The 25,442-nt window shown below is 42.0% G+C and overlaps 1 protein-coding gene across 1 annotated transcript in view; it reads left to right on the forward strand.

The window, feature by feature from the left end:
- FGD6 (FYVE, RhoGEF and PH domain containing 6) overlaps nucleotides 1-25,442 on the forward strand; it is a 140,287-nt gene that overhangs the window by 23,505 nt on the left and 91,340 nt on the right. The window contains exon 3 of the mRNA XM_030819830.1: nucleotides 21,755-21,899. Coding sequence (XP_030675690.1) covers nucleotides 21,755-21,899 — 145 coding nt within the window. The remainder of the gene's footprint in view (nucleotides 1-21,754; nucleotides 21,900-25,442) is intronic.

Genomic DNA, 25,442 nt, shown 5'->3' on the forward strand with positions numbered 1-25,442 from the left:
GGAAGGAACATCATTTGAGCCCAGGAGTTCAAAACCAACCTGGGCAACTTGGCAAGACTCCATCTCTACAAAAAATTTAAAAACGTGTCATGGTACATGCCTGTAGTCCTAGCTACTTGGGAGTCTGAGGCAGGAAGATCACTTGAGCCCAGGAGGTCAAGGCTTCAGTGAGCTGTAATCACGCCATTGCATTCTAGCGTGGGTGACAGAGTGAGACCCTGTCTTCAAAAAAATAAAAATAAAATATAAAATAATAAAGTAGAAAATAAAATGTAACATAAAATAATAAAAATATAGAATCATATAGCATGTGGCCTTTTGGAATTGACATTAAAAAAAATTCAGCACGGGCCAGGCACGGTGGCTCATGCCTATAATCCCAACACTTTGGGAGGCCGAGGCAGGCGGATCACCTGGGGTCAGGAGTTTGAGACCAGCCTGGCCAACATGGTGAAACCCTGTCTCTACTGAAAATATAAAAATTAGCTGGGTGTGGTGGTGCATGCTTGTAGTCCCAGCTACTTGGAAGGCTGAGGCAGGAGAATCGCTTGAACCCAGGAGGCAGAGGTTGCAATGAGCCACGATCACACCACTGCACTCCAGCCTGGGCAACAGAGCGAGATACTGTCTCAAAAAAAAAAAAAATACAAGAATTAACCAGGCGTGGTGGTGGGCGCCTGTAATTCCAGCTACTCAGGAGGCTGAGGCAGGAGAATTTCTTGAACCCAGGAGGCAGAGGTTGCAGTGAGCTGAGATCATACCATTGCACTCCAGCCTGGGTGACGAAAGCGAAACTCTGCCTCAAAAAAAACAACAAAAAAAATTCAGCATGATTTTCTGTGGAGCCATCCAAGTTGTTGTGTATGCCAATAGCTTTTTCTTTTTTAATGTTAAGTATTGCTAAGTATTAGTAGTATTTCAGTTAAAGGACATCTGGGCCATTTCCACTGTTTGGCTTTTACAAATAAATCTGTCATGAACATTCATATTCAGGTTTTTGTGTGAATATATTTTCATTTCTCTGGAATAAATGCCCAAAAGTGCAGTTGGGGGTTGTGTGGGAATTGCATGTTTAGTTTTATAAGAAGCTGCCAAACTGTTTTCCAGAGTAGCTATACCATTTTGCTTTCCTACCAGCGATGTATGAGTGACCCAGTGTCTGCACACCTCACCAGCACTTGGTAGTTTTCACTGTTTTTTTATTTTAGCAATGCTGACAGGTGTGCAGTAATACCACATTATGGCAGTCTGCCTTCCCAGTCTGATCACCTTATTGCCCATCTACACAAAATTGACCACATTCTACATCCAAAACATGCTCTTCTCTCATGGCTTTGTTCCACTACCTAAAAAGCCCTTTTCCCAGACAGAGACTTTTTCATCTTTCTAGACCTAGTTCACATGCTACCTTTTGTGGAAATCCTCCCCTTCCAATGTAGGAAAGGTAACAAAATACACTCCCCTCCTAATCTTCCCCATTGTTCTCCATCCACTCATCTCGTTTTTCCTAACACTGCCTCTTCTTGTCAGTATATTATCTACTCGTTTGCTTATGTGTCTCTCCTACTAGAAAACAGCCTGCATGGATGGGAGATCCTAAATTTTGTTACACTGCCTTGTCCTCAGTGCCCAGAACGGTGCCTGACACATAGTAGGTGCTTAGTAAATATTTATGGAAAGAATGAGTGAGGAAGTGAATATTTGTACATTGTGCCTCCACTCCCTTCTCTAGCATATTGCCTGGCATATCCTGTTTATGGTATAATAAAAATAGCTAACATGTACTATATTGATTTTAACTACATATCAAACAGTACAATGGACCCCTTTCCTTGATCTTCTACTGTTACACAGCACCAACTCGCCATTCTATCATAACACTTTGTTAACCTCCCTCTGCTTCCCCCCTAAAAAATACATGTACATTCTGCTCTTTGTATTCATCAGTTGCACACTCATGGATTCACCTAGCTGCTTATTGAAAAAATTTTGGGGGAAAATGGATGGTTGCATCTGTATTGAACATGTACAGACTTTTAGACTTTTAGTTCTTGTCATTATTCCCTAAATAATACAACAACTATTTGCATAGCATTTATATTAGGTGGTTATAAGTAGTCTAACAGTGATTCAAAGTATACAGGAGGAGCCGGGCATGGTGGCTCATGCCTATAATCCCAGCACTTTGGGAGGTGGATCACCTGAGTCAGGAGTTCGAGACCAGCCTGGCCAATATGGTGAAACCCCATCTGTACTAAAAATACAAAAAAAATAGCCAGGCATGGTGGCGGGCACCTATAATCCCAGCTACTTGGGAGGCTGAGGCAGGAGAATAGCTTGAACCTGAAGGCAGAGGTTGCAGTGAGCTAAGACCGTGCCATTGCACTCCAGCCTAGGCAACAAGAACGAAACTCCGTCTCAAAATAATAATAATAATAAATAAAGTATACAGGAGGATATATGTAGTTTATATGCAAGTACCGTACCATTTTATATAAGGGACTTGAGCATCCATGGAGTTTGGTCTCTGTGGGGGGTCCTGAAACCAATCCCCCACAGATACCCAGGGACAACTATGTAAGAATAAATATTGTGAGAGATTACAACACCTTTGTATCCTTGGCCCCAGCAGATACCTGGCACAAATTAAGTAGTCACATCTGAGCAAACAGTGGTCAGGTTAAACACTGCTTTTGCTTGTGTGAAGTCAGAATCCAGCTGCATTTTGAGTAAACCAGTGTCCCACTGACCAGGCTTCCAGAATGTACAGGAAACATCTGTTAATTTTGGAAAGCAGTTCCACTGGTGTGGAGAATTACTGCTATTTGCTAAAACAAAGCTCCCTTGGAGAAGAGAAATTGAATTAAAAGACCTCACATGCATCTGTCTTTATTAGATACATAGTGAGCATCCTTCCATATTGTGGGATGTTTATGCAAGAAGCACTCCATTCCACCAGTCCTCTCACCAAACCTGCAGAAAGAAGGCATGGAGTCTAAATTCGCCAATCAAAAGCAGTTTTGACAGTTTCTTGGTTACTACAGGTCTTACCGTATCTAAATGTGCTATTCAGAAAATGCAAAGATGTATCACTTAAAAAAATCTAGTTTGATTGAACTGTAAATGAAAGAACTGTCCCTGTAGTCTTACTTGTAGTAGGACTGAAACTGAAAAAATCTAGGCAGTCTGTACTTAGCTTTGGAGTTAGCAAAAATTTACTAAAATGTTCTGGTGAAGGGTCTAGTGACATTTTAATGTATTTTTTAATTTTTAACTTTTTTTTTAAATATAGAGACAGAATTTTACTATGTTGCCCAGGCTGGTCTCAAACTCCTGGCCTCAAGCAATCCTCCTGCTTTGGCCTCGCAAAGTGCTGGGGTTACAGGTGTGAGCCACCATGCCTCGCCCAAAATTTTTACATATGTAGGGAAATATCAGAATGATTTGGCTATGGAAGACATGTTTTCTCTTACAGGATGAATAATCCATATAGTTACTTCAGGATTTCAACATATTTTTTTTTGGCCAAAATATAGTATTTTAGACTCTGCTCTCTTGTCTCCATGTAACATATGGGTACGGCCTAAATAAAATGAAGTTTTTTCTGAGCCCCGATATGGACTAATTAGATATCTATATGGAAAAGATTTAAGAGTATTAGCTAAGAGCTATAAAATCTTTTAGAAAAATATTAATTTAAGAAAACATCTTGGCCAGGTGCGGTGGCTCACGCCTGTAATCCTAGCACTTTTGGGAGGCCGAGGCAGGCAGATCACCTGAGGTCAGGAGTTCGAAACCAGCCTAGCCAACATGACGAAATCCTGTCTCTACTAAAAATATAAAAATTAGCCGGGCGCAGTGGTGGCCGCCTGTAATCCCAGCTACTCAGGAGGCTGAAGCAGGATAATCACTTGAACCCTGGAGGCGGAGGTTGCAGTGAGCCGAGATCGCGCCATTGCACTCCAGCCTGAGCAACAGAGCGAGACTCCATTTCAAAAACAAAAGAAAACATCTTATCTTTTTATTGCTACTATACAACAGATAAAATCCCATGTCTTAGCTGTTAGAAGGCAGGTAAAATGCTTAAAGAATTTGTAAAGACAAACTGAAAACTATTTAATATATTACATCTTTTCTCAATGTATTACATACTCTTTCTAGTTAACAGGTACTTACTGCACATTCACTGTGTGTGGAGCACCATATTTGAATATAAAAGGAACTTTTACAATGAAAGTTAGTACTAACAAGCGAAGAATATTAAAGATCTGAAAGGTGAAAGTTTTCTATTACTATTAAGGAAATCCATTTGGTCTTTTTAAAACACTCTATGAAATCTTTCTGTAGGGCAAAACTTCAATACTGTGAAAATAAGCAAATATATTAGCTCTAGCTAGGTTAGGAGGTTTTTTTGATGGTAAAATTAGTTTAAGTATGTTTTTATACCCAATGGTTACTTGATTAACTGTTGTTGCTTCCCCTTTTCTTGAATGTGACCTTACTGAATTCTTTTTTTTTTTTTCTATGAGACAGGGTCTCGCTCTGTCAACCCAGGTTAGAGTGCAGTGGCAAGATCACAGCTCACTGCAGTCTCAACCTCCCAGACTTAGGTGATCCTCCCACCTCATCTTCCCAAGTAGCTGGGACTATAGGCCCATGCCACCACACCCAGCTAATTTTTGTATTTGTTTGCAGAGATGGGGCTTCCCATGTTGCCAAGGCTGGTCTCGAACTCTGGGCTCAAGCGATCCTCCCTCATTGGCTTCCCAAAGTGCTGGGATTACAGACGTGAGCCACTGCACCCAGCTAGATTGACTCTTGATAGCAGTGATTCTAAGCAGCTTTAATTCTTATTGAGCCCTCACAGTGTTAAGAAGCAAAAGCATTTTTTGTGTGCTCTTTTGTACTCTACAAATTAATGTCTTCTCTGCCTGGTCTTTGAAATCTTGGCCCCTGTAAATATCTGTGCTGGCTATGCAGCTAATACCCTGTGGATGGGTTCTGTTAAGTAAAATCTGTGACTGTGAACACAAGTGTGGGGGTGTATAGAAGCTTCCATTTTGCTATACATCATTTCCTGATGCCCAGGGTGAAAATATTCTTTGTTTACTGGGTTTACCTTACAAAGTACAGGGAATTTATTATTTTCAGAGCGGGGAGTCGTCTAGGGAATTAGAGAATTCATTTTGAGATTATCTACACGAAGTAGACCAAAAGCTATTGCTGTAATCCACATGTCAACGTGGCCGGATTTTTTTCTTTTCTTTCTTTGCGTTTTGTGGGAAGAGCAGATGGGGATAGCTTTCTCTAATTAATCCTCTCTGCCTGCTTTACCGTTGACCTTTCTTTAGTAAGTATTAAAAAAAAAAGTTGTTTTTAAGGAATACTTGAAATAACTGAGATTAGTAAACTTGGAGAAGAGAGAATGGGGATTTTCAGTTCTTTACATATTTGTTTAGTTATAAAAGTTATATAAAATTGTTGTCTTAAAAAAAGTTAAATGTACATGAAGTGAAAAGTAAAATGCTCCCTCCTTTTCTTCTGTTTATCCATCTCCATTCCACTGGAGAGATAAGGTTTTGGGGGTTTTGTTTGTTTTGATTTTTCACATGGAAAGTTTTAGAATAAGTGGAAAGTTTAGGAGTAAACTCTGTCCCTATGAGGCTATTGTTATCTTTGAGGTACATGAGAAAGACAAAGGCTGACAGCTCCATTTTCCCCAGGGCAGGAACCTTGTCTTCCTTCTCATGTGTCTGTGGTAACATGTCATCTACACACACACACACACACACACCACACACACACACACACACACACACACACACACACGGATGGTGCTTTGCCCATCTGCTTATTTCTCTCCTTTACCCTGCCTTACTTACTGTTTTCTGGTTTCTTCATTTCTTCTACTTCCTCTTCTCCCCGTTTTTTTTTTTTTTTTTTTTGTGCCTTCAGCTAGTAGCTCAGAGCAAGTGATCACTGCTTTGAAATTGCATTCTACTGGGCTTTTTCTAGTTCAGTGCAATATGAAAATTTCCATTTAGAAAAGAAATAGGACTCTGCTTTATATTGCAAAATGAAGTTTACATTACTAGAGAAATCAGCAACTTTATTGCATACGTGAGGTATGCTTATCAGTGTCATTCATAGGCCGCCTTGGCCTTTGTCGCATCAGTGTGATCATTATTAAGCAAAGAGGAACAAAGCCAGCTTTTCAAAACATACTTGAAAAGGTACTTTGAGATCTAGTGGAATACCTGTGAATTCGTCATTATATGTGACTAAAATTGTTTTAGAAATAAGAGAGAATATTGAGATATGCATGAAACTGTAATTATTCTGAGCTTCAGGATATTACTGTACAAGTAGTAAGCTACCGAAAATAAGTAGTGAAATTAAACATGGAAAATGGGCTCTAGGAGTAACCTGTTGCAAAACCATGGCTCACATGACCTCACTGTAGGTGTTCTTGACTCAGACCTTTAAGCTGGTGATGAGCTGTTTCACATGACTGATAATGCAGAAGCTTCTCTCCGAAGTCTTTTTTTTTTTTTTTTTGGGACGCAGCCTCACTCAGTCACCCAGGCTGGAGTGAGTGGCGCAATCTTGGCTCACTGGAACCTCCGCCTCCCAGGTTCAAGTGATTCTCCTGCCTCAGCCTCCCAAGTAGCTGGGATTACAGATGCATGCCACCATGCCTGGCTAATTTTTGTATTTTTAGTAGAGATGGGGTTTCACCATATTGGCCATGCTGGTCTCGATCTCCTGACCTCATGATCTGCCCGCCTCGGCCTCCCAAAGTGTTGGAATTACAGGCATGAGCCACCATGCCCAGCCTGAAGTAACTTGTTTTTTTTTTTGGAGTCTCGCACTGTCTCCCAGGCTGGAGTGCAGTGGCACGACCTCAGCTCACTGCAAGCTCCGCCTCCCGGGTTCATGCCATTCTCCTGCCTCAGCCTTCCGAGTAGCTGGGACTACAGGCGCCTGCCACCACGCCCAACTAATTTTTTGTATTTTTAGTAGAGATGGGGTTTCACGGTGTTAGCCAGGATGGTCTCGATCTCCTAACCTCATGATTTGCCCGCCTCGGCATCCCAAAGTTCTGGGATTACAGGCGTGAGCCACTATGCCCGGCCTGAAGTCACTTTTTATACAGTTCTAGACTTTTAAGTATATACAAGAGAAACAGTGAGTGAGCAAACGAGCTTTCTATGTACCAGGCATTGTTAGTGCATTGCTTGTATTAATTTGTTTAATCCCCACAAAATTATGTCAGGTAGGCAATATTATGATCCTCATTTTATGGAGGAAAAACTGAGGCATAGAGAGGTTAAAAACTGACTCAGTTTCACCTACTTAGTATGTGGCAGAACTCAGATTCGAACACAGGCAGTTTTGCCCCAAAGGAAATATACTGCTTCTTTTAGGTAATCTACTGTACCAAGGATCAGCAAACGTTTTCCGTAAAGGGCCAGATGATAAATATTTTAGACTTTGCGGGCCATAGGTCTCTGTTGCATCTCTTCAGCTCTGCCAATGTAGAGCAAAAGCAGTGACAGATAGTACAAAAACAAGTGAGCGTGGCTGTTTTCCAATAAAACTTCATTATGGACATGAAAATCATTTTCATGTGTCACAAAATATTGTTCTTTTTTTTTTTTTTTTTCCATGATTTAAGAATATGAGAACCAGGCTGGGCACAGTGGCTCATGCCTATAATCCCAGCACTTTGGGAGGCTGAGGCAGGAGGATCACTTAAGGTCAGGAGTTCAAGACCAGACTGGCCAAGATAGCAAAACCCCATCTCTACTGCTTGGAAGGCTGAGGCAGGAGAATCGCTTGAACCCAGGAGGCAGAGGTTGCAGTGAGCTGAGATCGTGCCACTGCACTCCACCCTGGGTGACCCAGCAAGACTCCGTCTCAAAAAAAAAAAAAAAGAATATAGCTCATAGACCTTACCAAAACAGGCAGCAGGTTAGATTTGCCTAATTATGCTATACTATGTATGTGTGAGATATTAGGATGGAATCCATTCATTTGTTAATATATTCATGCAAGAAAGGTATTATACTAAATTCTGGGATTTCCAGGGGCAACAAGAACAACTTTCAGTTCCTCTTGCCATTCTGCTTACTGGATGAACTATGATGTTGTCCCCTTTCTCATGCCTGCTTTTTAAAAAGCTGTCTTTATTTCCTATCCATTGCATATAACAGATATATTCACATTATCTCATTTAATCTTCATTGCAGGTGGTATATTATCTCAATTTTTATTTTTATTTTTGAGATGGAGTCTTGCGCTGTTGCCCAGGCTGGAGTGCAGTGGTGCAATCTCAGCTAACTGCAACCTCTGCCTCCTGGGTTCAAGCAATTCTCCTGCCTCAGCCTCCTGAGTAGCCGGGATTACAGGTGTGCACCACCATGCCTGGCTAATTTTTGTATTTTTGGTAGAGGCGAGGTTTCACCATGTTGACCAGGCTGGTCTCGAACTCCTGACCTCATGATCCTCCTGCCTCAGCCTCCCAAAGTACTGGGATTACAGGTGTAAGCCACCACGCCCGGCCTATTATCTCAATTTTGTAGTATAGGGAAATGTAAGCTTAGTCCAGTTAACTAGCCAGTTACACACAGCCGTGAGTGGTGGACCCTGCCTTCAAATGCAGGTCTCTTAGGCTGAAAGAGCATTTTTTTTTTTCTTCTCTGCTGCCTTTCCTTCCCTCTTAGAAATGTATGAAACTGTGATAAATGTTTGTGATCCTGTCAGAAGTGAATGTTTATTTCACTTGAATACACGTTTATTTTCACTTCCCTTCCATTTTCCCTGACTCTAGCTTTCGAAGATGTAATCTGAGTTTGATAGAAAAGTAGTGATTTTTTTTGGTTTCTCAATCAAAGAAGCTAAAAATAAACACAGAACTAGTCAGCAATGTAACTGGTGTAAGGACTCACTGATGCGTGGGATTAAGAGTGGAAGAAGGAGCCGGGTGCTCACGCCTATAATCCCAGCACTTTGGGAGGCCGAGGCAGGCAGATCACTTGAGGTCAGGAGTTCAAGACCAGCCTAGCCAACATGGTGAAACCCTGTCTCTACTAAAAATACAAAAATTAGCTGGGCATGTTGGCTGGCGCCTGTCATCCCAGCTCCTTGTGAGGCTGAGGCAAGTGAATTGCTTGAATCTGGGAGGTGGAGGTTGCAGTAAGCCAAGATCACACCACTGCACTCCAGTCTGGATGACAGAGTGAGACTCTGTCTCAAAAAAAAGGCTGAGTATGGTGGCTCATGCCTGTTATCCCAGCACTTTGGGAGGCCAACGTGGGCAAATCACTTGAGGTCAGGAGTTTGAGACCAGCTTGGCCAACATGGCGAAACCCCATCTCCACTAAAAATATAAAAAATTAGTTGGGCTTGGTGGTAGACACCTGTAATCCCAGCTGCTCAGGAGGCTGAGGCACAAGAATCGCTTGAACCTGGGAGGCGGAGGTTGCAGTGAGCCAAGATCACACCACCGCACTACAGCCTGGGCGACAGAGCAAGACTCCGTCTCAAAAAAAAAAAAAAAAAAAAAAGTGCAGGAAGAAATCCATGTCTTTTCCTGACACCCTCTACAGCTTCCCCAGGGTGCTGTGTCAGAAAGATGTGGGTTCCTTATGGTTTTGGGGGGTTATTGATGGTTTATAACTGGTCTAGAGTAGACCTTGAAGACATACCATTTGTGTGAATAGAATCTGAAGAAGAAAGATGGCAAATAGGCTTACTTGTGTATAGTTTTAAGTAAGAAAGTAGACACATTTATTCATGAGCAGTGACTAACCTCCCCCTCTGTGGCTCCTCATGGGCTCCCAAGAAGCCTTTGATCCTTTTTCCCCATGTTAGTGGGAAATCCCAGATATGATTGTGGTTCCTATTGGAAATTGATACACTTAAATAGGTTTAGATAAAATAACATCTGGGAATGAAAGCAGAAGTCCTTTGGTTTTAGCTATTGGTTTCCTTGTAATTCCCCTACTCTTTCATTATAGTGGGGTCTGTATATAATGTAACATTTAGCATTCTGTAACATGGAATATGCCACATTTCTGGAACATGTAAGTTAATGCCTTTAACTTGAAAATTGCTTGAGTGTTTCATGGCAGAGTCTAGATATATATGCAAAATATACTTAGGTAAACACAAAGCTGACTTTATACACCTCTCAATTTAATTTCTCGGGATAATCTTATTAAAATCTGCCAGTGCACCTGCTTTGTCAGGATCCCGGAGAATGGCACCTTTTTTGGAGGTTGTTTTGTTGTTGTTGAGACAGGTTCTTGCTCTGTCACCCAGCCTGACTGCAGTGGCACAATCGCTGCTCTCTGCAGCTTCAAACTTGTGGGTTCAAGCCATCCACCCACCTCATCCTCCCAGGTAGCTGGGACCACAGGTGTACACCCCCATACTTGGCTATTTTTTTTATGTTTTGTAGAGGCGGGATCCCCATATGTTGCCTAGGCTGATCTCAAACTCCTGGGTTCAAATGATCCTCCTGCCTCGGCCTCCTAAATTGCTGGGAGCCACCGCTCCTGGCCTCGGAGGTTGTTTGAATTACCTCCTCTTCACGCCGTTAGTGAGGGAGGGATTTCTGCTTAGGGTTACGGGAATGGCTGAATACCTGATGCTCATCACTGGACAGGTGAGATCAACAGCAGTTTCTCAGTCACATGCAGTCCCAGCCTAGAGGAGGACACAGCATGCCACACCTGGCCATCCAGGCCTGTACTCAGGAACAACTACGGGCTGCAGGAGGCAGGCTTTATAGTACCAAGAGGGTGGGGGTCACTCTTGGTTCCCATGAGAGGATGTGATTGCCTTGTTTAAATAACTCTGCTGGCTGACAGGGAACTAAAACCCACTTCTCAGGGCTAGGCAGACACTGCGCCTGGTCCTTGTGACTAAGAGGGTGGCCAGGGGACTCTATCAGCAGAAGCACAGTGGGAAGGGCAGTGTGTAGTGAGACCATTTGGAGCCCTCCTAATTTTCCCCAGATGTCAAGGTAGAGCATAATATTGGGTCTGAATTTTCAGCCTTGCACCGCAATGGTTTTGTGCTGACTCACAATCAAGAGCATAGTGTGGCCAGGCGGAGTAGTCATGTTTTCCAAAAGGCTCTTAGGATTATGATGACAAGACCTTAGAGGAAGCAAAGGGCATGTACAGCTGACACCAGGACAAAGTGGTCACCCTGTCAGAGAAGGTAGTCAAAGGGTGAGCTGTGTTTTCTACTAACTAACTAACCAGTCTTGCCCCTCTCGAGTAGTTGGGATTACAGGCGTGAGCCACCATGCCCAGCCAAGTTGTCTCATTTTAGAAAGTGGTTCTTTCCTTTGTCTTAAATTACTGTGGTTATCTCAATCCCTTCTGCCTTTATCTGTTTAAGAAGGTCTCAGTAGGAAAATAAAGAGAAGCAATCAATAGAATTTGTAGTTTGAACATTGTAACTAATTCAATATTATCTTCATCTGCCTCCTAAAATAGTAAATGAAACATAGTAGGCCCTCGATAAATGTTTACTGAAATAAATGGCATCACCATTTTTATATATTCTAAGTATTACAAAAGTATTTTTTAAAATGTACGTATAGGCTGGGCAAGGTGGCTCACGCCTGTAATCCCAGCACTTTGGGAGGCCAAGGCAGGTGGATCGCCTGACGTCAGGAGTCTGACACCAGCCTGGCCAGCATAGTGAAACCCAGTCTCTACTAAAAATACAAAAATTAGCCAGGCGTGGTGGGGCACCTGTAGTCCCAGCTACTCTGGAGACTGAGGCAGGAAAATCACTTGAACCCGGGTGGCAGAGGTTGCAGTGAGCCAAGATCATGCCACTACACTCCGGTTTCCATCTCCAAAAAAAAAAAAAAAAGGTATGTGTACATATATATGTGTAAATATGTGTATGTAACTATGAAGTATTCTCTTGTAGCCATCCCAGCGTCATTATTTATTTCTAATGGCCTTTATTTTTTCTGGCATCAAGTAGATACAGACAGTATATTACATAATGAGGATGTGAAGGGGAGAAATGATACTAAGTCAACTCTAACTTTGTCTTAAAACTTTTTCGTTTTCAATAAGAGAAACATCATCTTTGGTGCAATGACGGAATTGGATTGGGAACTTTCCCTTTTTTTTTTTTTTTGGGGGGGGGACAGGGTTACAGAGTCTCTCTCTGTCGCCTGGGCTGCAGTGCAGTGGTGCAATCTCGGCTCACTGCAAGCTCCGCCTCGCCATTCTCCTGCCTCAGCCTCCTAAGTTGCTGGGAATACAGGCGCCTGCCACCATGCCCAGCTAATTTTTTTGTATTTTGAGTAGAGATGGGGTTTCACTGTGTTAGCCAGGATGGTCTTGATCTCCTGACCTCGTGATCCGCCTGCCTCAGCCTCCCAAAGTGCTGGGATTACAGGCCTGAGCCACCGCGCCCAACTGGAACTTGCCATATTTTATTGGAGGCAACCTCAAGCTCAGTAGAATGCTTTTCTATTTGTATTAACGAGAAAGTTGTCCACATTTCGTGACGTGAATCCCAATTCTAAGAAAGCAAAATTGACGGTAATTAAATGTTGCAGATTTATTTTATGTAGTGCTTGTTTCAGGAGATATTTTTGTAACAATTTATTCCTTTCCAGCTAGACCTGGATTCCTTCTAGCTAGGTTTGACCTGGATGCCTCCCAGCTAAGCTAGATGGCTAAGAGTGTCTGTTGGACTGTTTTCACCATGGGGCTCCTCCTATGTCATTAAGATAGGACCAGGAACCCTGAAGCACATGATCATCTTTACTTGCAGGTCAGGAAGCTCTCCCACAATCAGATGGAGAACTATGGGAGGCGGACCCTATTATTATGTTGCTGTTCACTGTGACATAGTCAGCAAGTCGTGTGGTTACTCTGTGGGCCCTGCAGGCTGTTGAACAATCCCTCTACTGACTTCTTTTTTTCTTTTTTAAAGCTATCAGCTGGTTAGCCAGATCTCCCCTTCCTACCTATTATTTAGAGACTTAGGCTTAAGGTTCTCACAAACAAACCCCTCCCGGCAGTAAGGGAAAGCCATAATTTATATATCTTAGCAACTTAAGCAATAGTTAAAAGAGTTTTTTTTTTTTTTTGGAAATGGCAATCCTGAAAATGTTTACACAGAGCTCCAAGTCTGGGGGTTGGGGGAGAAAGGGAAAGAACAGAAGAAAATATCTTTAATCTCATCATCCTGGGAGAAAATAAACTATCCCTAAAGAGTCTATATACATATAAAAATATGTGTATATATGTATAAATACATATATGCTTTGAACTACCTTTCATGAAGCTTTTCAGACTCTGTGTGTCAGGGCAGGGGTGGTCAATTTTGAAAAAGTAAAAATGCATGTGATAACAACTTTTTAAAATTTACTGAAGGGCAAATAATAAAATCTCTCAGCCAGGAGTAGTGGCTCACACCTAGCACTTTGGGAGGCTGAGGCAGGCAGATCACTTGAGCCCAGGAGTTTGAGCCCATCCTTGGCAACATGGCAAAACCCCATCTCTACAAAAGAAAAAATACAAAAGTTAGCCAGGTGTGGTGGCACACACCTGTTGTCCCAAATGCTTGGGAGCCTGAGGCGGGAGGATCACTGAGTCTGGGAGACAGAAGTTACAGTGAGCTGTGATCATGCCACGGCACTCTAACCTGGGTGTGCACTCCAGCCTGGGTAACAGCAAGACCCTGTCTCAAAAAAAAAAAAAAAAAAGTCTGTCTTTTACTCTCAGGACTTTAGTCCCAGAGGCAACTATACTTCAACTATATTTATCAGTTTTTCTGAATGTGTTCGGGGGCAGCCTGGTATATGCCAGCATGTCTGTGCACACACACACAAATATACACACTTTTTACATGTGTTTGTGTATATGTACTGTTCTTTTTGCTTCTCTATACAAATAGGAGCACACTCTGTGCCTTGATTTCTTTTTAACCTAACAATATTTCCTGGAGAATGATCTATGCCACTGTGCATAGATCTACCTCTTTTATATATATATATTTTTTTGAGGCAGAATTTCACTCTTATTGCCCAGGCTGGAGTGCAATGGCAGGATCTCGGCTCACTGCAACCTTGGCCTCCCGGGTTCAAGCGGTTCTCCTGCCTCAGCCTCCCATGTAGCTGGAATTACAGGCATGCGCCACCACGCCTGGCTAATTTTGTATTTTTAGTAGAGACGGGGTTTCTCCATGTTGGTCAAGCTGGTCTCAAATTCCCTACCTCAGGTGATCCACCTGCCTCAGCCTCCCAAAGTGCTGGGATGACAGGCGTGAGCCACCAATCCTGGCTTTTTTTTTTTTTTTTTTAAGGCGGGGTCTCACTCTTATTGCCCAGGCTGGAGTGCAGTGGCACAATCTCAGTTCACAGCAGCCTCAACCTCCTGGGTTCAAGTGATCCTCTCACCTCAGCCTCCCAAGTAGCTGGGACCATGGGTGTGTGCCACCATGCTTGACTAATTTTTTAATTTTTAATAGAGATAGGGTTTCACCATGTTGCCCAGGCTGGTCTTGAACTTCTGCACTCAAGCAATCTACATGCCTCGGCCTCCCAAAGTGCTGGGATTTACAAGCATGAGCCACCTCACCTGGCCTACCTCATTTTTTAAATAGCTCTTTAGTTTTAAACCTAGGGATTAAGAAAAAGTAAATTAAATAACTGTTTAGTAATTCATTATATGAATGTAACCCCAATTTATTTAACTGGTCTTTTTTTAATGGCCATTGAAGGAAGATCCCTTTAAAACTGCTTCTTTATGTTAAATCTTAATGAATGACTTTAAAGCCAATTCCATATAAAAGTTGCAAGCATATGGGTAGGTACTCTTCTATTTTAAAGAATTTTGCATTCTATTTGTTTTTTAAACCATTTTCAGAGTTGTCTTGTGAAGACTGTATTTTAAATAGCAGCCTCAAGGTACTGATTATGATTTTGGTCTTATTTATTTATTTATTTATTTATTTATTTATTTATGAGACAAGGTCTTGGTCCCTCACCTGCAGGAGTGCAGGGTCATAATCGTGGCTCACAGCAGCCTCGACCTCTTGGGCTCAAGTGATCCTCCCACCTCAGCCTCCCAAGTAGCTAGGTAGCTAGGACCACAGGCACATACCACCATGCATTTTTTTTTTTTTTTTTTTTTTTTTCATAGAAATGGGGTCTCTCCCTGTGTTGCCCAGTCTGGTCTCGAACTCCTAGGCCCAAGCAATCCCTCCCCACCCCCCACAGCCTCCCAAAGTGCTGGGATTACAGACATCAGTCACCACCCCTGGCCCTGATTATGTCTTTAGTCAGTAGCATACAATTCTAAGAATCCTCGTAATTACTGGGGGAAGGTGATAGTAATGGTATTTGCAAAGGTAGAGGTTGCTTCTGGAAAATGAAGCAGGCCTGTTTTTAAAAAATATCCATCATTTGAAGCCTGGCATTTTACCCTAACAGAGTCACCCAGAGACAGTTTTAAACAGTTTCTGGTTTATATTTCAGGGAAGCTGGATATTTTTGTGTGATTTCTTTTTTTTGAAGCCATAGAACCCTAGCTTGTTAGTTTGAAAGGCTCAGTTGTTAAAACCTCTAAAACTTAAGAATGAAAAAATAAAACACTGATCGTGTACATTTTATGTTGTAAGTTTCTTTGTTTATTCATTTTTTCTTATCTTCCTTTAAGTAACAAACTCCTGTGGTACTATCCCTTTAAGTATTTTAGTGATTTTATTTATTTTTATTTTGTGAATATTAAAGAATTTAACTCAAAAAGTTTATACACTACATATATACATTATAGGATTTTAAAAACTGAAATCGAGATAATAAAATCATTAATTTTTAAATTAAAATTTGTCCTAACCTTTATCAAGCAACCTCTCAAAGAGAAGATTAAAAATCAACATATTTGATACCTTTATAATACAAGGACATAAAAAAATTGATAGATGTCCTTTTCTTTCAGAGGGAAGGATTTCTGCTATTATACTTATTCAATAAGAACATCAGCATCCATAGCCTTACGTATTACTGAAGCATTGATGTTTCTTTTTTGTGAAAGCAGTTAGGAGTGGAGAAAGACCTACTAGTTGATCTGGTTTACCTACTTTACCTACCAGCACTCAGGAGTCACACTGGTTGAACTTGATATTTGTTCAGTCCTGTCACCTGGCTCTGCACATACTTAAAATAATTGTGCACAATCTTGTGTTTGAAAAACCTAAAAACATGACGTGAATACGTGATGGTTGCTTTTTGGAGGATGCAAATGGCCAACTATGCCTATTTCACAAGTCGTGCCATATTTCCAAACTCATTTTGGTGGTAGATCTCAAGAACATTACCTGAGTAAGGGATGGAGAAAATTCTAGAAGTGCTGTGTAATTAGGAAGACCTGAAAAGGAGAGTAAGAAGGATTTTTTAAATAGTTTTTTTTAGGCACGGTGGTTCATGCTGTCATCCCAGCACTTTGGGAGGCCAAGGCAGGAGGTTCACTTGAGGCCAGGAGTTCAAGAGCAGCCTGGGCAATGTAGGGAGAGACCCTGTCTCTACCAATAAATAAATAAATAAATAAATAGTTTTTAAAGATTGATTTGATTCATGGTTTTACTGTGACAGTGGAATCTGCAGTCCTATAAGGGAGCTGAAGTAGCAGAAGGAAATGTTTCCTGGTAAAACAAAATAGAAATAATTTTTTTGGTGAAAATTGTGTACCAATTTTAGAGTTAGTGTGCTATAATAACTACTAAATAACTTGAAATTTATTTTGCTAATTTAAAACCCATAATGGTAGTTTTTTCCCCCTCATTCTGTGATAAATATGAAATGTGCCAAAGGAAACACATAATCACCAAGTCATAATGAGACAGCATTTGAAAAAAAATTATCACAACATCCTGAGGACAAGCAGGTTTCTGTTCAGTTTGGGCCAGGAGTAGAAAGAAGAGGAAGAGAAAGACCACAGAAGTTGAGATTTACATGTGGTGACTTGGAAATGAGAAAGAAACTACTGAAGGTGAGGGAATTGGAAAGAACTTCTTTCTTCAAGCTTGGGAGGAATTACATGAAGCATTCCTTGGTGAAGGGGCTCAGAATAAAACCACAGGCAAAAGAAGAAAAAGATAACTGGAATTTGTCAACAACAGAGAAGCCATTAACTCTACTTTTCCTTCTCTTGGCCATCCTATCCCTTATCCCTTCTCCTTGCTGGAATTTTTAATTTAGTGGGGGCTCAGAAGGATGTTTTTTGGTGAACCTGGCAGTTGCTATGCTGGCTCATCATTGTACAGGTTTTCTGTTCCTAAAAACTCTTAGAGGAAATGGATTTAGTATTTTTAAAAAAGATAATTCCACAGGGCGTGGTGGCTCATGCCTGTAATCCCAGCATTTTGGGAGGCTGAGGCAGGCAGATCACCTGAGGCCAGGAGTTCAAGACCAGCCTGGCCAACATGGTGAAACCCCGTCTCTACTAAAAATACAAAAATTAGCTGGGCATGGTGGCGTACACCTATAATCCCAGCTACTCAGGAGGCTGAGATGGGAGAATTGCTTGAACTAGGGAGGCGAGGTTGCAGTGAGCTGAGATCACGCCACTGCACTCCAGCCTGGGCGACAGAGTGAGACTCCATCTCAAAAAATAATAATAAAATAAATTAAAATTTTAAAAGATAATTCCTTCTAAAAGAGAAGGACTTCACTGTAGTTGTGACTTATTACCTGAAAGAAAAATTTGATATACTTCCAGTGGAGGATGTGCTGTAATGTAGAGAAACTAGCATATAGAAAAAAATAACTTTTAAAAAGTGATGGCATCATGTAGTCTTCACTTCAGATGTGTAGATGGTAGCATGTGGAATTGAAGGAAACAGTTACCCATCAGTAGGAATTTAAGTCTGGCTTTACTTGTTTGTCTTAATTCCAGTGCACTGGAAACAAACTGATTTTCTAGAAACTGGCTCCTTACAGAAGCAAATCTGACTTAGAGTGCCTGGGGAAGTAGAGCCCACTCTTTGTTCTGGTTGCTGTTGGAGTTTACTTTCCTTTTACTTCAGATATCAAATTATGAACTAACTAGGCAGAAAGACGTGGAGGAAGCCCTACGTCCTGTTCCTTTACCCCACAAAGCAGACAGCGTTAGGATGTTATCATTCGGACAGTGGGAAGGAAATAAATAGAACTCCAAACTATACAATTGCCATCAGTAAGGAGTCCTTGTTTCATTATCAGAAATCTAAAATTGGCTGCATATGATGGCTCATGCTTGTAATCCCAGCACTTTGGCAAGACTGAGGTGGGAGGATCGCTTGAGCCTGGGAGTTTTGAGATCAGCGTGGGCAACACAGCAAGACCCTTGTCTATTTTTTCAAAAAAATAAATATAGAAATCTAAAATTATCTAGGTAGATTCAGAAGCGACAACAGTTGTTTAGGAAAATAGAGTAATTGTTTTAGAAATGAACATGTAAAATGTGGATCCTAGATTTTGCTGCTAAACCATTATCTTTCCTTTAAAATCTGCTCCCTTGTTGTAATATTTGTTTCAGTTCATGTCCCCCTCATTTTGCTGGTGACTTGGACTTGACACCTTGACGTATTCCAGAAGTTTCTCCTCCTCACACCTTTACCCTAAGTCCTGGTGATTTTTTTTTCTTTTTTTTTTTTTTTGAGACAGAGTCTCACTCTGTTACCCAGGCTGGAGTGCAGTGACGTAGTCTTGGCTCACTGCAACCTCCACCTCCCTGGTTCAAGTGATTCTCCTCCCTCAGCCTCCTGAGTACTGCAACCTCCGCCTCCTGAGTTCCAGTGATTCTCCTGCCTCAGTCTCCCTAGTAGCTGGGATTACAGGCACATGCCACCGCACCCGGCTACATTTTGTATTTTTAGTAGAGACAGGTTTAGCTCTGTTGGCCAGGCTTGTCTCAAACTCCTGGGCTCAAGCCATCCACCCACTTTGGCCTCCCAAAGTGCTGGGATTACAGGCATGAGCCACCACACCCAGCCCTGATTTTTCTTCCTCTTAACATCCATCCCTTTCTCTCAATTCCTGATGTAGCCACCCTGGTTCAGGCCACCTGTACCATTAAAATTCAACACCTGTTGCTTTCTGATATCATTTTCATTTATTTGGTGAAAAATTATTGAGGGTCCATTGTGTGTTGGGCTGTATGGTGAGGATTCAGCTGGAAAACACAATTTCAATTTCCTTGTCTTTGGAAATTTACATTTTAATGAGGGAAACAAGTCTACCACCAAGTGCAGTTTAGTGAGATAGTTAAAGGATTCAGGAGAGACACTAAAATCTCTCCTTGTTTCATGGCATTGTGTTTTGATTCATGTAGTTTGAATATTTAAAGTTTTTTTTCTTATTTTCAGATGTTCACTTTGTACTTTAATCCCTCCTCTATCCCTAATGGATGTGGCAACACCTAGTTACTATGTTCTTAATAATAGCCTTCCAAATGATGTTTGATCAAGAAACACCTTTCATCCCCTCTTCAGACAAAATAAACCTAATTTCTTTTTTTTTTTTTTTTGAGACAGAGTCTCACTCTGTCGCCCAGGCTGGAGTGCAGTGGTGCAGCCTCGGCTCACTGCAAGCTCCGCCTCCCGGGTTCACGCCATTCTCTGCCTCAGCCTCCCCAGTAGCTGGGTAGCTGGGACTACAGGCGCCCTCCACCACGCCCGGCTAATATTTTGTGTTTTTAGTAGAGATGGGGTTTCACCGTGTTAGCCGGGATGGTCTCGATCTCCTGACCTCGTGATCTGCCCACCTCAGCTTCCCAAAGTTCTGGGATTACAGGCGTGAGCCACCGCGCCCGGCCAAATAAACCTAATTTCTTCATAGGTGCCACAGCCCTATTACTAACTATCTGAATCTATTACACTTAGGAGTCTAAAACAGTACCCAGATGGGCTGGTTCAAAAAGCCTTTTAGAGCAGAGCTTCTCACACATAGACTGGGATTTTGTTACAGCATGGATCCTGATTCGGTGGGTTGTGGGCGGCCTGAGCGTGTGTATTTCTGAGGAGCTTCCAGGTGATGCTGCTGCCGCTTGGAAATTGAACATGTGTTGTGTTAACAGGGTTTTAGAAGATATAAAGAGATAAGGAATTAAGATAAAAACAAGTGGTGGGGGTACCTTTTCTTCTAGCTATATGGGTGGATCCTATAGTCTGTCTACCCTGTTAACTCTCATTTGCTCTCACTAACCTCAGTCAACAATTAATTGTCCGGCAGGGTTGGCTCTTACCCCTGCACCCAGAGACAGTGAATCCTGCCACTGATCTAACCAGAAAGTTGCTATCCTCTATCCACCCCTTACCCCTGGGGAGTGAGTCTCCTGCATGTCTTGGGGAGCTGTGATAAAGTGTGCACCCACCTTACGAGGCTGTGATATGACTCCCAGAGGCCCCAGCCATTGAGTAATGGAAAAGCCCGTCTTTAGCAGTGAGAGGTGTTCCTTTTGGCACTGTGCCTCCAGCCAACTGGTTTGTGTAACAGTTGGGCTCCAGGAATGGCTTCTGAGGCAAGTCTGTATCCTACCATGTGTAATCAGGAACTGGCAGAAAATTTATCTTTAGCTTTTAAGATTCCCGTTAGAGATTCTCGTAACTTGTAACCTTGGCTGTTGAGTGACCTGCCTGTGACCCGCTGAAAGAGCCTGCCAGAGTGGAATGCAACTGTCTCCTTATTCTGCTTGAGAGTTTTTCCTGCTGATTGTCTGTGGATCTTTTACTGGCTCCACCTATACTCTTCTATTCTGCAGATATTCTTGTAGACTTACGACAGAAAAGCAGTTGCTACAGGCAATTGGCTCCTGAATCTTTACAGCCAATACTAGAAGGAATTCTTTTCATCTCTTCTTAGGGAACTTTCCTATGGAATTCCCCCCACAGATTGGATTGCAACAGTGGCTTTTAGATTCATGAGATCTATGTTAAAACAAACGGAGGAACCTTGATGATATCAGGCTGGCAAGGAGGAATTGGTAAATGGCCTGGTTCTGTGGTTTTCCAAGTTTAGCTTGTATCAGAATCACCCAGAAAGCATTAAACAAGCTTACTTATTATTTGCTAGGCCCTGTGGCCCAGGTAGTTGTAATTGCTGGGCAAATTGCTGGGCCCCGTGCCCCTCGTAGTTCTAATGCAGCAGGTCTTGAGCATAATCTGAGAATTTGTAAAATTTCCTCTTCCTCCCCATGTCTTGTGAACAGAACAGTGATAACCATAGCAGGGTACATGTTCACAGTTGCACCTGCACTGTTGATGGTAGTCACCATTATTATCCCCCAGTCCTCATAGATTTGTTAACTTGGTTTTTGTTGTTGTTTTAAACACCAAGGCCTAAGGAAACAGCAACTCTTCTGGTATACCTGGCAGCCTTTTATGGTAAACCAGCGCACTTTCTGTAAAGCTTCTTAGTTTATTCTAGGAGCAGAGACCTGATCTTCTTTGGGAGGGATATATAGAAGCATAGGATGGGAGCAGCTGGGAAACTTGCTTCCCACCCACATTCTTGTCATTAAAAATTCAAAAAATTAATTTGAGTTTTTGGCAGCTGAGACGGGGTGAAGGAAGGGAAAGTTGGCTGATCTGGGTCTTTTCATTCTTACAAATCCCTTAGATATATCTTGTTTGCGTTATGAAGATAAGATGTTGATTTGGTTTTTGTTTTGCTAGCACTCCTTATTATTGAAGGTGACTAATACCTGCTTTCTGTTGAATGCAGTTCAGGAGCATCCCAGGAGGAACAGAATGATCTTGGTCTTGGTGACCTTCCCTCTGATGAGGAGGAAGTCATCAACAGTTCTGATGAAGATGATGTCAGCTCTGAGTCAAGTAAAGGAGAGCCTGACCCACTGGAAGATAAACAGGTATATTTTGGTACTTAATTGCTTCTTGACCTCTCCCTATGCTTGGGAATGATATTTGTCTGCATGATAGGCACAGAAACCCTCGTGAGTTTTATTAAAACTTATAAAACTCTTTCGAAATTTAAATTCAATTCCTGCTATAATGTGGCACCTAAAATATTCTCGTTACCAAGTATGTATCACTTAGAGATTACTTAGTGATTTTTGAGAAATTATTATTTTGAGACAGTCTTGCTCTGTTACCCAGGCTGGAGTGCAATGGCGCCATCTCAGCTCACTGCAACCTTCGCCTCCTGGGTTCAAGCCATCCTCCTGCCTCAGCATCCCATGTGCCTGGCATTACAGACACGTGCCACCACACCTGGCTAGTTTTTGTGGGTTGTTTTTTTTTTTTTTTTTTTTTTTGAGACGGAGTCTTTCTCTGTCGCCCAGGCCAGAGTGCAGTGGCGCGACCTCAGCTCACCGCAAGCTCTTCCTCCCAGGAATTTTTGTGTTTTTAGTAGAGACAGGATTTCACTATGTTGGCCAGGCTGGCCTCAAACTCCTGACCTCAAGTGATCCACCCGCCTCAGCCTCCCAAAGTGCTGGGATTACAGGCGTGAGCCATGGTGCCAGGCAAAGAAATTCTTTTTCCTAATGTCCAATGGCTTGCTTTTTGATAAGAAACCACCCCCCCCCTTAGAATTGTTCCCTGTATTGCTACCAATTTTTTGTAGATTTTTTTGAAATAAAGGAATTATATGCATTTTAGACTCAAATTATTTTGGGAAAGAATAAAGATGGCTGTTAATAGTACATCATCATTTGCTTTGAAATAATCCAGTGTGTGTGTGAGTTTGGGGGGAGAACAGCATACATGAAGATTGTCCATGTGTTCAGAGTTGTTTAAGATGCATGACGCAGGAAATCAACATGGCACATGGATACATATGTAACAAACCTGCACATTGTGCACATGTACCCTAAAACCCTAAAGTATAATAAAAAAAAATAAATAAATAAATAAAATAAAAATAAAAAATAAAACAACAACAACAACAACAAAAAAAAAAGATGCATGAGGGCCGGGCACGGTGCCTCACGCCTGTAATCTGAGCACTTTGGGAGGCCGAGGTGGGCTGATCGTGAGGTTAGGAGATTGAGACCATCCTGGCTAATGTGGTGAAACCCCATCTCTACTAAAAATACAAAAAATTAGCCAAGCATGGTGGTGGGCACCTGTAGTCCCAGCCACTCGGGAGGCTGAGGCAGGAGAATGGCGTGAACCCGGGAGGTGGAGCTTGCAGTGGGCCGAGATCACTGCCTGGGTGACAGAGTGAGACTCCATCTCAAAAATAAATAAATAAATAAATAAAGATGCATGATGCAGGGGTTCATTATAATGTCTCTCTAGTTTGGCATGAGTATATTTATCTCTTTCATTTGAAACCACATTTTTTAAGAGACGTTATTAAAGGGAAAAAATTAGTACATCAACAATGTCCCCAGGAATGTTACAGCAATATGGAATTTGAAAAGATCCACACAGCATAGCAAGCCATGGAGAAAATTCATGTGCCATACTTTCACCTAATTCCTGTGTCATAATTTTATCAATCTATTATCCTTCCTGTTTAATATTTTTGCTCTGTTTAAATTTATTTTCAGCCTTAAATGAATGGCCCACGTGCAGCAGTCTGAATTTAAGTCCCAGATCCACCAGCTATGATCTGGTCAACTTTGGGCCAATTATTTAACCTTTTGGGACTAAAGGGTGCCGTTTTATAGGTAAAAAAAAAAGAATAATACTCATAGAATAGTGAAGATAAAATAATTTGATTTTTTTTTTTTTTTTTTTTTTGAGACGGAGTCTCGCTCTCTCACCCAGGCTGGAGTGCAGTGGCGCAATCTCGGCTCACTGCAAGCTCTGCCTCCCGGGTTCACGCCATTCTCCTGCCTCAGCCTCTCTTCTTAAAGACCCACAGCAGTCAGCAATGTATAGATTTTACTTTGACTATCAAGTAATTCCTTTTGTGTCTTACTGGTGTCTGTCTTGCTTTAATTTGAAAGCTCATTTTCCATGTTGCAGCTTCATGGACATAGATTCTACAAATATTTATAGAATTCGCACTATGTTCCAGGTACCACTGGTATTTACTAGAGATAAGCAGTACTCAGGTCCTAAGCTTCTATGTAGCCCACGTTCTTTTCTTTTGAGGTGGAGTTTCACTCTTGTTGCCCAGGCTGGAGTACAATGGCACGATCTCGGCTCACTGCAACCTCTGCCTCTCGGGTTCAAGTGATCCTCCTGCCTCAGCCTCCTGAGGAGCTGGAATTACAGGCACCCATCACCGTATCCAGCTAATTTTTATATTTTTAGTAGAGACGGGGTTTCACTGTGTTGGCCAGGCTGGTCTCGAACACCTGACCTCAGGTGATCCACACACCTCGGGCCTCCCAAAGTGCTGAGACTGCAGGTGTGAGCCACCGCGCCCGGCCTAGCTGTGTTCTAACAGGGTAAGAGGAACCTACGTGCTTAATCATAATCAGGAAGAACTTCAGAGTGTTACAGGCTATGAAGGAAACAAATCAGAGTGATGTGCTACAAACGCAGGAGGCTACTTTGGGAAAAAGCCTCTTAGAAAATGATATTTGCCTGGGATTTAAATGACTGGAAAGAACCAAAGCCTGTGAAGAATTTGAGGAAGAACATGCAAATTGTCTTTTTTTTGAGACGGAGTCTTTCTGTGTCGCCCAGGCTGGAGTGCAATGGTGCTATCTCAGCTTACTGCAACCTCCACCTTCCAGGTTCAAGTGATTCTCCTGCCTCAGCCTCCTGAGTAGCTGGGATTATGGGCACCCACCACCACACCTGGCTAATTTTTGTATTTTTAGTAGAGAAGGGGTTTCACCATGTTGGCCAGGCTGGTCTCAAACTCCTGACCTCAGGTGATCCACCAGCTTCGGCCTCCCAGAGTGCTGGGATTACAGGCGTGAGCCACTGCACCCAGCCTCAAATTGTCTTCTTGAGGGCCATAATTAAATCAATCTTGACTTTCTTTGAAAAGCAACTCCAAGTTTTTTCTTTTCCTCGCAGACACTCTTTTCTATTGTTTTGGTCTAGTTGTTTGTTTTGCGTGAATCTTTTCCCATTTCTTTCCATACTTCATGGAGCACTGACCAAAATTGGTTTCCACATTCTATCAGGGATCTCACTGATACATCGTATAAAGGAAGGATTAATCTTTAACCCAGCAGTGTTATGTCTGTTTCCAACACATCCTGTGATAACACCACCTGGTTGACTCATTCATTTTGTGGGCAGTGGAGACTCCCAAGGTTCCTTCCTCTGCATTTGTGCCTGCCTTTCCTTTCCCTTCCTGTATTTATATTATTGTTTTATGTTATTAGTTGTGCTATATTGCAGTAGCCCTGTTAAATTTTTATCTTTTTTTTTTAAAAAAAGGACTATTTCTTTAGTTAATCATGGACATTGTTTTTAGTGAAACAGAGTACATTAATTTTTTTCATCATCTCATGCATTTACCAAGCCTTTATGTGATT

The sequence above is a fragment of the Nomascus leucogenys genome, chromosome 10 (genome assembly GCF_006542625.1).
Source record: "Nomascus leucogenys isolate Asia chromosome 10, Asia_NLE_v1, whole genome shotgun sequence".
NCBI lineage: Eukaryota > Metazoa > Chordata > Mammalia > Primates > Hylobatidae > Nomascus > Nomascus leucogenys.